Source organism: Hyperoodon ampullatus, assembly GCF_949752795.1.
Source record: "Hyperoodon ampullatus genome assembly, chromosome: 8".
NCBI classification, from domain to species: Eukaryota; Metazoa; Chordata; class Mammalia; order Artiodactyla; family Ziphiidae; genus Hyperoodon; species Hyperoodon ampullatus.
The window spans coordinates 86,788,040-86,804,473 of NC_136921.1; the positions used below are offsets into that span (position 1 = coordinate 86,788,040).

The 16,434-nt window shown below is 35.9% G+C and overlaps 1 protein-coding gene across 1 annotated transcript in view; it reads right to left on the reverse strand.

The window, feature by feature from the left end:
* The window catches only part of SLC25A12 (solute carrier family 25 member 12), a gene marked incomplete at its 3' end in the record, with an annotated part of 91,862 nt that overhangs the window by 52,105 nt on the left and 23,323 nt on the right, over window positions 1–16,434 (reverse strand). Inside the window, exons 4-5 of the mRNA XM_079710727.1 lie at window positions 9,616–9,731; window positions 1,377–1,516 (exon numbers count right to left, since the gene is read on the reverse strand). Coding sequence (XP_079566853.1) covers window positions 1,377–1,516; window positions 9,616–9,731 — 256 coding nt within the window. The remainder of the gene's footprint in view (window positions 1–1,376; window positions 1,517–9,615; window positions 9,732–16,434) is intronic.

Sequence of the window (16,434 nt, forward strand, 5' to 3'; positions counted from 1 at the left end):
CCCAAGTGTCCATCAACTAATGAATGGATAGACAAAATATGATATATCCATACAATGGAATATTATTCAGCCATAAAAACGAATGAAGGACTAATATATGCTACACACAGATAATCCTTGAAAACACTATGCTAAGAAAAAGCCAGACACAAAAATTCATATTGTATAATTCCACTGATATGAAATATCCAAAATAGGTAAATCCATAGAAAGTAAATTGGTGGTTTCAGGAGCTAAGGAAAGGCAAGAATGGGGTGTGACTGTTTAACTGGTACAGGGTTTTCGTCTGGGGTAATGAAAAGGTTTCAGAATTAGAGCTGGTAGGACTTCCCTGGTGGCACAGTGGTTAGGAATCCGCCTGCCAATGCAGGGGACGCGGGTTCGATCCCTGGTCCAGGAAGATCCCACATGCCGCGGAGCAACTGAGCCCGTGCGCCACAACTACTGAGCCTGCACTCTAGAGCCCGTGAGCCACAACTCCTAAGCCCGCGAGCCACAACTACCGAAGCCCGCACGCCCAGAGCCTGCGCACCGCAACAAGAGAAGCCACCGCAATGAGAAGCCCGTGCACCACGATGAAGAGTGGTCCCCGTTCGCCGCAACTAGAGAGAGCCCGCGCGCGGCAACGAAGACCCAACGCAGCCCCAAAATAAATAAATAAATTAAAAAATAATAATAATAATTAGAGCTGGTGGTTGCACAACACTGTGAATGTACTAAACTGTGCACTTTCACATGGTTAATTTTATGTTAAGTGAATTTTACCTCAAATTTTTTTAAAAAGAAAGCAAGCTTCTGGATTGCTCCAAGAGGATGAAATTGACCAAACACCTACTCTGTTTTAAACATATTAAAATGAGATTTTAGTAACTGAAGCCAAGTCTGAGAATGAATTGGCATTAATATACAGAAAATGAAATAATAAAAATTGGAATCGCTAAGAAAATCATTTTAGTCATGCACAGTGTTTACAAAATTGTGGTGATTCAAATATGGTTACCAATCTAAGCAGAATCATGACATAATTATATGGAGGGAGGGGAGAGAAAATGTCCAAGCCTGTGATAGAGAGGGAAAGGTGAAAAAGCTAGCTCCTAATCTTCCATAGTTCAAATTAAATAAAAAATACCTAAAAGTGAAAAATTAAAAAGTAGAAGTGCCAGCACATGTTTATTATTTAAAGCTATGAAAGTAAACACCGAAAGAAACAATTACGAAAATTTAAATAAGTTGCCTCTGGGAGTGAGAAATGAAAAATGGGGGTGAAATGCCACAGAGGATTGCTATTTTTTGTAATAAACCTAATAAAGCTAAAAGGGAAGGAGATGGAGGAGGAATGGTATATATTTACGCTGGTCATGAAAAACTAAGCTCACCTGAAGAAATTGTGTGAATTCTGTGTAGTTAAGATGCTTCTTCCGATTATGCCCAAAATGCAGCCGGATAAATTCACAGTCCCAGTTAAAAGGGATATGATGATGAATAGTAGTCTGTCCAAAAATTTCTTTGACATTTTCTTGAAAGGGAAAACAAAAATAAATAAATTATATCTGGAATAAGTAGTTTAGTCCACTGCAATGTTCCTACAGAAAGAAATTAAGAGAAATTTAAAAAGTCAATATTATCTGCTTCTACTAACATTAGCTGCAAAATTTTTGTGCTCAGAAACCCATGCACAGGAGCACAATTGATACAAAATATAATTTTACAGTTAAGATTGTGTACCAGTACATATAAGGCCATGAGATTTTTAATTTCTCTTGATTTAATTTTAATTAGGAAGTGATTTATATCTTGCATTATAAATGGCTGCTACTTTGCATTCCAGTATAAAATCAATAGTGTTTTCCCGGTTCCTCAAGGAGTCGAATTAAGCCCTTTATCAGAAGCATGAATACCTAAATTACAGTATAATGCAATATTTGTCATACTAAGTATGGCTTGATTGAGGCTTGATTATTACATTCACACTAGCCTGAATATGTCTATTGAAGATAGGTATAAGAAATACTATCAAAAGCATATCATTAGCTCAGCAGCAAGCACCTTATTAAAAGCTTCTGATATTGTCAAAAATATGGTCTTGACACAAAGCTTCAAGATCCCCATAAAAACCATGATTATTAGTCTCAGCTATTAAAATATTTTAAGATAAGTGAAATTAGTGATTCACTTTTAAGTAAAGAAGGACTAAACACAGTATACTAACTTTTAGATAGGAACCAGTCACACTGTGTAATATACAACCAAAACCCTCTGACAGCTTGTCTTCATGCACTACAAAGTCATTCGCTTTCTTTCACCGTTCTACACTTACTATGAAAGTCAATTCACAAATGACTGGTACTTTAACAAGCATAGACTGGATAGACTAATTTAGAAGCTCATGCCAAAAAAAAAAAAAATCGTGAACAAAGTTAAGAAAGCAGGAAGCCCGTTTTACTGATGTCTTAAGAACAAAATTATTTTCAAATTTAAGCCAATTATATTAGTGAAAGGATTTTACTATCTATAGCTATCAATTATACTAAAGAATTAGTAAATACAAGCTTAATGTTTTATAATCTCCAACTATGCTATTTTACCTAATTTCTGCAAATTCTTTGAGTAAGATATAAATCTCATATTGTAAATGGTTTAATGGATTCCCTTTAGTTTTAATATACTTTTTTTTTTTTTTTTGATAAAAGCATTGTTATGCTGGGGAAGCAGGAGGGAGTGTAAGAATCCTGAACTGGAAATCCTACCAGTCTGGACTCAACATGACAGCTCTGAATAGGTCACAGTGATTAGTCAGTTGGAAGGCGGCATTGGATGTCACTGGGGAGATGGGATTCTCATCTTTTCTTTCAAATGGAATGTAGCATTTATTTCTGGCCTAAATAGCAACAGTATTTCAGAGTTTTCAAATTATGTCAATTATTTTCATCTTCCATAAACACAAATTAAATATGAGTTTTTGTTTCTGAAAACAAAGAATTAACGCAATACAGCAAGTCATGGGATCCTAACCAACACAAAGGATTACCCTTGAATCTATATGAAACTTCAACAAGTTGTAAGATATGTTAAAGTTTACAAAATAATTAAAATAATAAGGATGGCAAAAAACTATTTAGAGTTAAAAGTATTATGGCCGGTTAGCAAAGATTTTTTTAGGATCCTCCTAATTCAATTAATTAGTTGCTTCTCTTTCCAAATTAATTAATTTGATTTCTTATTTTAAGTGTTAAACTAAGGGACTATGAAAAAATTAATGGAAAGCATATTAGGATAACTTAAATTACTACATATATTTAAGTAACATTAAGATAAATTATTAAAGGGAATGAGTTATTTTATAACCTTTATTTTAAAGGTCACAACTCCCAAAACTCAACTATTTGATAAGAAATATACGTATTGCTAACTAAATAAGTTTTATATAACAGTGGAATAAAACTGAATTCCCTTTGTATGACTGGAAAATATCAGAATCTCAAGTACAAAACTATATCAAATAAAGCCAAAGATTAAAAAGCTTTCAAACTTATGAAAATTTAATGAACCATGAAAATTGTCTTCTGTTATCACAAAAAGGATATTTATAAACCAAAATTACAATGTATAATTTACATTCAGGAAAATAGTTCTAAAATAAAAACTTTTAACTAAAATCTTATTTTGTAAACTACTTAGCAACCTTTAAATAAAATCTTACAATACCTTTGAAACAATTAAAATGATGGCTTAAATTACTCATAATAATTTCCCCAAATATATAAGTGTCATTTTCCATGAATATTTGTTTAAACATTTCTCCCTTCACCCAAAGTGGTCAGTTGACAGCTTTGTATATGGTTTTATTATGACCATTATTATATGCTGTGGTTTATTAACTACCCCCAGACACTTTTAATTATTTTAGCCATGTCACAGGCTACAAAATTTCAAACCTACTTTGGCACCTCTTGATATTCCACTTCCCTTCTGTTATTATTTCCACTACACAACTGCCTAAGGCTAAATCAGGAAGCTTACAGAAATAATTAGTACAACTATTGTTTTGAAATCAAATTCATAATTACCACTTTACTTTTACCAGGATATGTTTACTAAAAAAAAAAAAAAAAAAGTTATACAAAAGCTCCAGAACTGGAGAGCTTATACTTGTGTGAGGCAATAGCCCAAAGAGCTGATGATCTTCTTATCTTACCCAGTTTTATCAGGTTCTGTACGACATGAAAGGGAGCACAAATAATCTCAAATATACCCAGTATATCTAACTGAAACTACACAGCAAGTTTCCCCCCAGAGAGAATCCCGTCTTTCCAGTGGCAAACAAGGGTCTTTAGCTCTCCAAGGAGTGCTATTTCAGTGGCCACAGTTCTGGCTTGGATGAAAGGGATATGATAGTCACATCTTATTGGCAACAAGATCATGATCGAGTGTTTTATACTAGGTTGGCACTGCTAAGGGAAATAGGAATCCATTTGTTTTCTGACATATAGAAAACAAAAGACCACTTTTTCACTTCCTGCAGAGCATGGGCTCATGAAAGAGATGATTTATAATTCCTCTGAAAAGGGAATCGGGGCCAGATACAAAAGTAGCCTGCCATTATGTTCTCTTTGCTTAAAGGAGAGGAGCACAATGATTTGTCAGGAGGGCAGGTAATGGTGACAACTGTGATTAAGTAAAAATGTTCACAGACATATAACATTAGTCAGTTTAGCTGTATCAGTCACTTATGATGATTGTACTAGATGAAATACATCGAAGCATATATATTATGTAAATATGTCTTAACAGAGGTTTTAATTTCCCCAGCAGCCCACACTGTGTCTCCCCATCTCATCCACCCTCATCCCTCCCCTGGTCCTTATGGGAGCTTCCTACTGGTCTTGTTCACCTTTCTGCAGTACAAAATTACCTCTGACCGGGGCTAGCACTCTTCTCCAAGACTGCCGCCATGCCTGTTCCATGAATGAGCCTGGAAGGAGCTGCTGTACCAACGGTGTGGCCAGAGAACTCCTCCTGTAGGTATACAAGCCATCAGCCCTGTGACACAGCCCACCTACCATCAGCCCAACGACATCCTGATTTCAAGGATTCCAGCCCAGCAGGAGCCACTCCTTCAAACTTATAGGCTTGAGATCAAACATTTTTATTGTCAGGGAAAAAAAATGTCCTCAATAGCTGAGTTTCACCTGCACAGTTCTTAAAGTGAAGTCAGAGAGGCTTTTAGAAGGACTCCCACCAGGAACAATGAATATCCTTTTGTATAACTGAACAAAAACAATGGCAAGACTTGCAGAAGTAAAGAGTTTCTCAGTGAGGGAAAACTTGGGGGGAAAGAAGAGGAACAACTAAGAAACTAAAAAAGAAAAAAAAGGAAAACAAACAACAACAAAAAGATCAACAACAGGAGCTTGTAGAAGGAGTCCCAGCCAACCCAGCATGTCAGGCCAGACTTCTAGGTTCTATTTCCAGGTGGCTCATTAGTGTCCGGGGTGACCTCTTCTATTTTACTGAGGGAAAAGTATTTCTATTAACCCTTTACCTACCTCCAAAAGGGACTACTGTACAATCAGTCAACAGAGTAGTCCTGCTGCCAAATATATGTAAAGGTCCACTTCTCAGGAAAAATGAGTTTACATTTAAAGAGCATCTATTACTATAGAAGTTAGATGCTTCAACAATCTATCACCAAATGGCATAAAAACAAGTAAAACCATGTCCTCTTTTTACCTCAAATTCTAAGCTACTCTATAGCCTTGAATATTAATGTGACCTTCTCTGCGATATCTGAAAGCAGTCTCAAAAAGTATTCCTGATTTAATTTGAACACCCAAGTGAAGCTCTCATTCTTACCAAGTTAAACTAGGCATTTATTATCATTAGAATTTCATATTATGCCATGTCTATAGCTTTGTTTCCACTGAGAGGATATGACATTTTTCATATCTAGACTTCCATCTCCTAAATCTTTTTAACAATAGCAGTGGTCATGCCTGAAACAGCCCAGATTATTATTCCCTTTAGGGAAAAAGAGTCTGTTTTAGAGGCACAAATGGAACACATTTTTATTTGTTATACATAATGATGGTCAAACATGGTACAAAATCAAAAGGAATCCCTACTTTTTGAGGGTTCTACAGTTGGGGTAAAGATGTGCCCCTGGAAAAGTTTTCTTCAGAGAGTTCCCATTCCCAGGCAAACACTTTGGAACACAATGTTGATGAGATTTTTAATAGAAAATTTAGAATATATAACATGTTTTATATTCATTTATTAGTTAATAGGTTAAGAGTGTTGTTGGGGTTTTTTTTTAGAATGATTACATCCCTGTTAAAGCAATAGGCTTTTTTTTTTTTTTTTAACTTGGGACAAATGCATGGCAACTATTGACAACACAATGTAGAATAGCTGGTTATCTAGGGTACCTCAATCTAATTCTATTGAGCAGAATATCCAGTACACTAGTGGACAACGGTGAGACCAAGGCAAGTTTACACGATATCTAGCACACACCAGTCATGCAATGGCCCCTATAAGGCTCATGCCACCAGGCAGAAACAGATATACAAACCATTAAGTAATCATCCACAGCATGCATTAGAAGTTTTACTAAAAGAACACCAAAGAAGAAACAACTAATGATTTTATTCACTCTTTTAAAAACTCCAAAACCCTCTCTTGAGCTTGTACATTCTAAAATGGATGACCAAGGTCTCAATGTAAGTCCTCTTGCCCAGAGCAGAGGTATCTCTAATTAAAAAAAAAAAAAACTTGTCCAGCATTCAAGTAAATGTTGTTCAATGCTGATATATATAAATATTTGCAAAGATACACACAATTTAAGTACACAATTTGATGTGTATAAAAAGCATATCTAAAAAAAAAGCATAGATAAGAATATACACAAGTACACAGATAACATCATCATCATAGTCCATGAGATATACTGACGGCGTAATAGTCTTTCCCCACTCCATTACACCTTGCATCCAATATTCTCTCCCACCTTTCTCTCCTGATGTGCACAAGAAAAATCTATACTTTAAATAAGCTCCAAACTAGAAAACATAAGGCCACCTGGTGAAAAGGATTTAGAGTTAGAATGTATCTAAATTTTCCTTTTACCTAAACATACGTCTATAAATACAAAAGCACAATTCATTTTATTAAGTGAGTACAAACATGAAAACTGACCTTTATCACAGATCCAAAATCCTATTAAAACAAACTCCAAGTTAATTATTTCCTTATGTTGAAATTCTGTAGTCTCGAATACAGCCTGAAATGAGTGGGCCTTAGAAATTTTGTTAAATGGCATCTGTAACAGTTTCAATGCTTTTCTTCTTTTCTTAAGAATATAAAATTAAAATTTCTCTCCTTCATTATGATTCTTTTCATTTTAGTTAAGAAAGTTTGTCTAAAAATGGATCCTCAAAATTAGGGATGTAGGGCAGGGAGGGGAAATGGTCAAGGTCCCCAGCAAATAGGTGAGCACCATCAAGAGAACCATCCAGTTGGCCAGGGACCACAGGAACAATGTCGAAAGGGAGCTCAATTTTATCTTCCGTAAGAATCTTCCTAACTCTAGATTATGGAGCAGCAGAATGAAGGATTCTGGAGGGTTTATATGCTCTTCAGTTCATAACAGGTGCTATAAAAACTAAAACTGATTTGTTCTAATTTTAATCCTAATTATATTTTCTTGAAATTTTAACTCATAAATCATAGTCTGAGGGAAAAACAAAAGATCTATAAAATGCTAAAGTTGGAGTCTAATTACTACAAGCTTTCATTTGCATGAAATAATGTGTGTATAAACCACTCAGCTACTTCCTACACATTTTAATCTGCTAATCAACAATGGCATGAGTCTCTATTGTTAGTCTGTTGAATAAACTATCTTGAGTGACTTATTTTTAAAATAGAAATTGGAAAAAGCAATCAAATGGAGGAGACACAAAGAATCATGATACCAAGGTAAAGGGGACCAAAAAAAAATAGAATTTGGTTTTGGGAAATCTAATTCTTAAGAAATGGACACATAACAGAAGCACGGGTATACTGTCACTAAGGCAGATATTTATATCGAGTTATTTCCCAAGCATCTGTGCATCACATTTGGAAATAAGGTATATGAGCATGTGTGATACCTATTGAAAATAGAAAATGCAGCATTCTCAGCAGTACAGGGTTAATGCTGAATGATGAGATGATAAAGGCTTTATGCTTTAAACTATAAAATCTAGGTGTTTCTGAGGAAAATCAACATTCTTTAGGAGGCAGAATGGCCAGAGCTTGCTCCAAAGCAGAGAGAATGCCAAGATAAACACAGACACCTAAAGAGCTCTGCATAGGTATTTACTTGGGAAAATCTTCTGATAACAGAAGACAACTGGGTCAGTGGGCAGAAGGAAGGAAACAATCAATGCCAAGCTAGAACATGTGCCCACTAAGATGACAGCAAAGGTACCACTGGTCCTTTCAAATACCTGTACTTTCTCACCATTCTCACCATAGTATCGATACATCTTCCTTTGGGTATAACTAGAGGATATTTGTTTTATAACCAACACTACAGTGAATAAATATTTAGCACTGTGGCTCAGGGGAAGCCTGATTTTCAAGAGTTTCTCTACCACATATTGATTCCAATTCACACCACTAAAGGGGTTCAAGTTCAGTTTTACAAGATGAAAAAGTTCTGGAGATCTGTTTCATTACAATGTGAATATACTTAACACTATTGAACTGTATGCTTACAAATGGTTAAGATGCTAAGGTTTATGTTAGGTGTTGTTTTACCACAATAAAAAAAATCCAAATATTAAAAAAAAGGGAGGAGTGCTCTAGGTCCTTGATAACACTACATTATTTTTATTGAAAAGCCTCTTGCAGGAAAAATTAGCTGATACTCTTACTAAACACATACTAATTTCTGCAAGTAAGCCTCTTCAAAAAACTAATACATGGCTATAGATAGAAATCCTAGCTTGTATGCTTTGAGACATCCACAATGTGCTAGATTATGTGCCTACCAAAGGATTTAAATTGATTTTCACATCCAATTCAAATGGCAATTTTAACATTCTAGCCTTGTTGCCTAAAACCAAAAATCTAAAATGGGGGTTCAGAGAATGCTAACTATTCTTGCCTTAACTCCCTCCTTCAGTTCCATTCTTAGGTGTTAAAATGACATAGCAGCAATTTTCCAAAGATGCTCCAGAGAAGCTCTGAACTCTCTACCCCCAAATTTCTGAAGGTATGAGATGATTAATCCACGTTGTTCAGTATGTTTCATAAAAAATGTTGCCCAGGCTGGCCCAGAACAAGATAAGTTTACACCACCTACTTTAGGAATGTGAAAGTGTCAGAGAGTCAAAGAGTTGAAGCAACAACATTTCTAAATTTCTTAATTTTTTGCAATAGTCTAATGCTTAAAAGAAAATAAAGCCATTTTAATTTTATCTATGTAAATCTTTTTAGGAAATTAATACTTCATTTTTTGACTAGCTCTTAAATAAGCAGCAATCTATATGCAGTTACTAAATTTAGCAATTAAAAACTGAACCAGCCTCACTAACTTCACTTAAACATATAATCTTTTTTTTTTCTTACCAAATGTCACCTCTCCATTTCCACTCTTGTCAAACAATTGGAAAGCCACCATGAACATGGAATCTGGAGCACATAAAACAGATTCAAATGCCAAAAACTCTTGATAGGAGATCAACCTGGAATAAAATATAAAATATTATCGGCTGGTAAGCTGCCTTTACAGTATGAATTGTAGCTCAGGGTAACCAAATAACTGATGAAGGGAAGTGGCTCTTTATAGTGGTATTCCAGATAAGAAAGAAAGAAGGAATGATAGAATGTTACCGTTTTGTAAACCCTTAACTCATTAATGGACCTGGGTAATAATCAATAGCCTCTAACATGGCAAGAAGAAAGAGACTAGACTGAAAATAATTGAACCTGAATCTGATCAAGTCTCTAGATCATGGTTTCTAAAGCTTGGCCCTCAATCGTGCCATTTGAAGCTGGATAACTCTTTGCTGTGGGGGGCCTCCTGTGCATTGTATCATGATTACCAGCATCACTGGCCTCTGCCCACTAGATGCCAATAGCACTCGCCCCACTGAGAACCACTGCTTTAGATGTAATCAACAATTTACAGAAAAATACAAAGGACAAAGGAACATCTCAAATTAAACATTACCACAGAAACACAATCAGCAAAAATGCAGACTGTGGGAAACTACAGAGTGAACATTCTGTATATGAAAAAAAAAAAAGAACTTTTAAAGAAGATACGGAGGAGAACCTCATTAAAGACCTAAGAGATGTAGCAATTAATTACAAAGATACAGATCTTATTTGGATTCTGATTAAAGCAAAGTAAAAAAAGATGTTTTTTTAGTTTATAAGAAAATCAGGAAATGGAAATACTGTTACAACACAAATGCTTGATGATATTAAGACATCAAAGTTTTTGAGGAGGTTTTGTTTTGTTTTTGGTAATTTTTCTCATCTTCTAGAAATACACACTGAGATATTTACAGATGAAATATGTCACCTGGAATTTGCTTCAAAATACTCCAGAGGATGGAGGAATGGGTGGAGGTATAAGTGAAACAAATTTAATAATTATCTTAATAATTATTAAAGGTGGGTGTATTCACTTCATTAAAGTGAACCCTAAGATGAACTGGGGACTTTGGTGATTATGATGTGTCAGTGAAGTTCATCCTTGGTTAAAAAAAAAAAGGTCTTAAAAAAGAATTAACACTCAGGGTAGACATTTTTGGCAAAACTTTTATTTCACTTTTATATATGTATACATATTATATATGTGTGTGTGTTTGTTGGATTGTGATGTAAAATGTACTTTTTAGGTCAAAAAAGTTTGCAGGCCACTGTGGTTAAATTATACTGGCAAATAAAAGCACAAACTAACCTCAAAAAAAAGTGGGCGATGAGTATGTTGCATTTATTATACTACTCTTTGTTTTATATATGTTTGAAATGTCAATAATAAAATTTTTAAAGGAAAATTCAAAACCAAAAGGAAGAAAACTAAAACTTATTTCATCCTATAATACTCAAGGTTGTGAAATTAGCCAGTGGCCAAAACTACACTGAAATTGCCTTCAGTGATCTTATGGAGTAGGCACATGCTAGTTTAGAGTCATCTTCCACAACAAATCTTGCTGCAAATATTTCATACCATGTTGCTGCTACTGATAGTGACTAGTATCCAAGTGACAGTATATATCCAAGAAACACATATAACAGTATCTCAAATGGGCTGATTTGGACAATACATTTACAGCCACCCTATCCAAAGGAACAAACCTAATTCTTAATGTAGCTTCTAGGCCCACAGGATCTGACTTCTCCATATCTCTTCCCTGCTCTCTGCACTCCAGGCCATTCATTTTATTTTATTTTATTTTATTTTATTTTTTTTTGCGGTAGGCGGGCCTCTCACTGTTGTGGCCTCTCCCCTTGCGGAGCACAGGCTCCGGACGCGCAGGCTCAGTGGCCATGGCTCACGGGCCTAGCCGCTCTGCGGCATGTGGGATCTTCCCAGACCGGGGCACGAACCCGTGTCCCCTGCATCGGCAGGCGGACTCTCAACCACTGCGCCACCAGGGAAGCCCCAGGCCATTCATTTTAAGCTCCTAAAACAATGCATGCTCCTTCCACTCAGGGCCATCATTCAGCAATTCATTTTCCTTGGAATGATCCCACCATCTCCAAACTTCTGTCCATTTAATTTCCACCCAGTCTTTCTTTCTTCCTTTCTTCCTTTCCTTCTTTCCTTCTTTCTTTCGTTCTCTTTCTTTCTTTCTGTATTTATTTAATTATTTATTTATTTATTCATTCATTCATTTATGGCTGTGTTGGGTCTTCGTTTCTGTGTGAGGGCTTTCTCTAGTTGCAGCAAGCGGGGGCCACTCTTCATCGCGGTGCGCGGGCCTCTCACTATCGCGGCCTCTCTTGTTGCAAAGCACAGGCTCCAGACGCGCAGGCTCAGTAGTTGTGGCTCACGGGCCCAGTTGCTCCGCAGCATGTGGGATCTTCCCAGACCAGGGTTCAAACCCATGTCCCCTACATTGGCAGGCAGATTCTCAACCACTACGCCACCAGGGAAGCCCCAACCCCAGTCTTTACATAGCTCATCTCAAATATCATTTCCTCAAGAGAATCATCTTAAAGTCCCCAGATGACTTCACATCCCCTTCACACCTTACAGCAGTACTGTACTTTTTTAGTGCCCCTCACAGAATTCTTGTTAAAGTAATTATGTAACTCATTGTTTAAAGTCCAATTCCCCGCTAGAAGGTAGGCCTGTCAGAGCACAGGCTTGATTCAGGGTAGGAACTCATAAATCTGTTTGAATAAACCCAATTTAGAATACATGACTTCTTAGAGATACCTGTTTTCCAACATGGTATTAAGAAAGTGACTACATTTTACTTTTCATTTTATGCCCTTATTCATCTAAGACATATTTTACATTCAAAGTTACATCTTCTATTACTTAAAACACTTTGAAGTATGTTCAAATTACACAAATTACATTATAGCCAAAGCAACGATGTACACTATGCCTTTGCCCTTTTTTGAGGGAAAGAAAGGCTTTGTGGTGGTAGTATTCAGGGCACTGAAGACTATGCCCTCACTGTGCCCACGCTGAAGAATCCTTGGTGAAATTAGGAGCTTGAGTGCCTAATGAATCCTGGGAGGAACAATCGAAACTGTTTATCAGGCCACATGTTATAACACACCTTATGCATTACTAAAAAATACAGTAAAACTCAAAAGTATGATTATCAGTACACAAATTTTAGGGTAGTAAAAAAACAAAGAAGTAACAATGTATCAGGTATCATCATGACTATGCACACACTCCTAAAAAGCAATGAACAATATGTGGTTTTAAGCTCTGAACAAAACTAAAGATCAATGAGAATGTATAACACAAATACAATAGTGATCTAGGAAATGAGTTACAGTAGACTTTCACTTTCTACGTTATGCAATTCAGAAACATTTGAAATTTTTATATTTATAATAAAGAATTAGCATTATTTCTTCTTCTCATAACATTAATTTAAAAAATAAAAATTAGAAGTAGCTAGGCTGATTATAGAAGGGAAGAACAATGCCCAGCATCTTGGTTTTTCCAAAACAAGTCTCAGGAATTAGACATCAAAAATACAAGTACCCTGAAATACAGAATATGTAGCTTTAAAGCATATTTCATGCTCAGTAGTAAAACTTTCTGTATTTATGAGAAGAGGTCAAAGACCTTTTCCTTAACTAACAAAGGTCATAAATAGTTGGCTGGCAGACTGAATTTGGCCCACCCATATGTTTTCTTTAGCATGTAAAGCATTATTTTTTTAGTTAGGTTTGTTGCCAACATTAGGAAATCCTAAGATTTCACATAAATATCCAGTTTTCTGGCTTCTCTTGATAAATTATGAACTTGGGCAACAGGTTTCTGGTTCCAAGTAGCACCAGCTTCCTGGAGCCTAGCAGAAGCTGCCTTCTTCAGAGAGACCAGGACCTGCCAGTTATCTACACCTGCCCCTGCAGATGTGAGACTCTTGCAGCGTAGATTTCCAACTAAGTGCCACTTTGTTTAAAATATAAATTCTATGGACTTTATTAAATATCTACATTTTTATCTACCAGTATATTCAAAAAGGCAAATCATATATTCATGAAATTTAGAGTCAGAAGGACCCTTAGAAAATCTGAAGAAGTGATCTGTCCAAAGACATTCAGCAACCCAGTGGGCTGCGTCAAAGACTCAACTCCTGCCTTCGATCCAGTGTTCACCATCCTGCCCCCCAACCCCAAATTTAAAGTTATAGTTGAAAAATAGAAAGGGTATCTGGTATCTATAGCAAGTAGAACATTATTATAATACTCAGCCAACCCTCAACACTCAGAGTTACCTTTGTTATACAGTGATTTACTTAAAGAAAGAAAAGTCAATTTAGAAACACAAAAGCAACTTAAAAATAAGTCATTTTATATTATTCAGCCTTAAAAAGGAATGAAATTCTGATACATCCTGCAACGTGAATGAATCTTTAAAACATTATGCTAAGTGAAATAAGCCAGATGCAAAAGAGCAAATATTGTATTGTCCCACTGATATGAAGTACCTAGAACAAATTCATAGAGACAGAAAGTAGAATAGTGGTTACCAGGAACTGGGTGTTGGGGGAGAATGGGGACTTGTTTAATGGGTATGGAGTTTTAGTATGGATGATGAAAAAGTTCTGGAGATGAAGAGTGGTGACAATAGCACAACAATGTGAATGTACCTAATGCCACTGCACTATACACTTAAAAATGGCTAAAATGGTAAATTTTATGTTATATATATTTTAATACAATAAAAAATAATAAGTCACATGGGGTTTCCCAGGTGTGCATATTTGTCAAAACTCAGGAAATGTACCTTTAATATTTATATTTTTCACTGTGTGCAAATGTTACATCTAAAGAAAAAAACCTCAAAACAAATACTAAAATCTAGTTAATAATATGCATACTGAAATATTTAAGAAGAAGTGTATCAATGTCTGCAATTTACTTGAAATGTGTAAAAAAAATAAGATGGACTGATGTAAAGATAGACGGACAGACACATGAAAAGAAGTAGAGAAAGATATTAATGGTAGAATACATGTGGTGGGTATATGGGGTGTTCACTGTAAAATTCTTTCAACTTTCCTGAATGTTTGAAATTTTTCATAATAAAATATTGGGAGGAAATGGGGAGTGGGGATAGGCCACTTATTCTCTCTGATATGCTCCTTATCTATTTTTAGCCCACAGGCATTTTATGCCACATTGTAATGTAACAATACTTTTCAGAAAGCAAGAAACAGTCTGCTTATTTGGCAACATAAAGCAAACATGTTCCAGAATAATTTTTAAAGCTCTTTTTCCTTTATTCTGCCATGGATTCTCCTATCTATAAAAGAACCTGATCAAGACTTCAGCAGAACAAAGGCAAACCACAAGCCACTAACTGTGGAGTGAAGAAACCGTTGCTTACTCCACACTTTGATAAATAGTTTGTTTCCTTTTCTTTTTTTTTTTTTAATTTATTTTTGGCTGCGTTGGGTCTTCTTTGCTGTACGTGGACTTTTCTCTAGTTGCTGTTGTCTTCATTGTGGCACACGGGCTTCTTGTTGCGGAGGCTTCTCTTGTAGTGGAGCACGGGCTCTAGGCACGTGGGCTTCAGTAGTTGTGGCTCTCGGGCTCTAGAGCGCAGGCTCAGTAGTTGTGGCGCACGGGCTTAGTTGCTCCACAGCATGTGGGATCTTCCCGGACCACGGCTCGAACCCATGTCCCCTGCATTGGCAGGTGGATTCTTAACCACTGCGCCACGAGGGGAGCCCATAGTTTGTTTTCTTTTAACGAGGATGAGGGGGCACCTTCACTTTTTACCCTACCTGCTGTTTGACTTTTTTCAAAGAACATGTATTCATTTTATAACTTTGAAATAATATATTTTATTAATTTGATGTGTTTTAAAATTTTCCTAGAGTTCCTTTTTAATTTACTGAATGGAAACTAATAAAATTTCAAAACATTAATATGATAATTTTGTAATTTTTAAAACAACCAAGATTTCTTCATTAAATGTTTTTCTATATGCATGTAGAATATTAAAGGAAAATACTTGTGAAAAAGAAAGGAAGGAAAACTAGAGTTTTCCACATTATAGGAGAATAGGGCCTCCTGATGAAATTCTGACTAGAGCTAAATACAGAAACTATGGTTCTAGAAGTTACAGTTTCAAACAAGAAACTGTCTAAATATTTCAGATTAAATCACACAATAATGGTCCCTGAGATCTGCAATTAATGCACAAAATAATTTTGCTTTCATTATACAGCCAGAACTTCAAAGTTTAAGCCACAATCTCACAAATAATGCTTGGCTAATGGCTTTTACTTTTAGACAGCCCATCATGCTATTTATACTATACAATGGTGTTTCTACATGGCTCTCCATGGCAAGCACCTGTATCAAAACACTCCTGCTTATTTTACTATCTGTTGGAGGAAAGGGAGCGGGGAAGAAGAGAAAGGGGGCAGTTTACGTGCTAAGAAAACATGGAGGGTAAGGGCAGAGCATGGGGCCACATTGGACCACTCCCAAACCTCCTTTTCCGATACACTTAACTAAGTCACTCAAACTTGTTTATGCTAGTTCTATTAACTGAGATTTGGTCTGGGGTAATTATAAACAATATTATGTGATTCTATTTCAAGTTATATATCTATAGGACTCATCATCAAAAAAAGTATAATAGAATCAAGGAATACCCCTTGGAGCTGGAAGAAAGACGGACCAACTGAACTATTCTAACTTTTCATCATTGCCCTGGGTAAA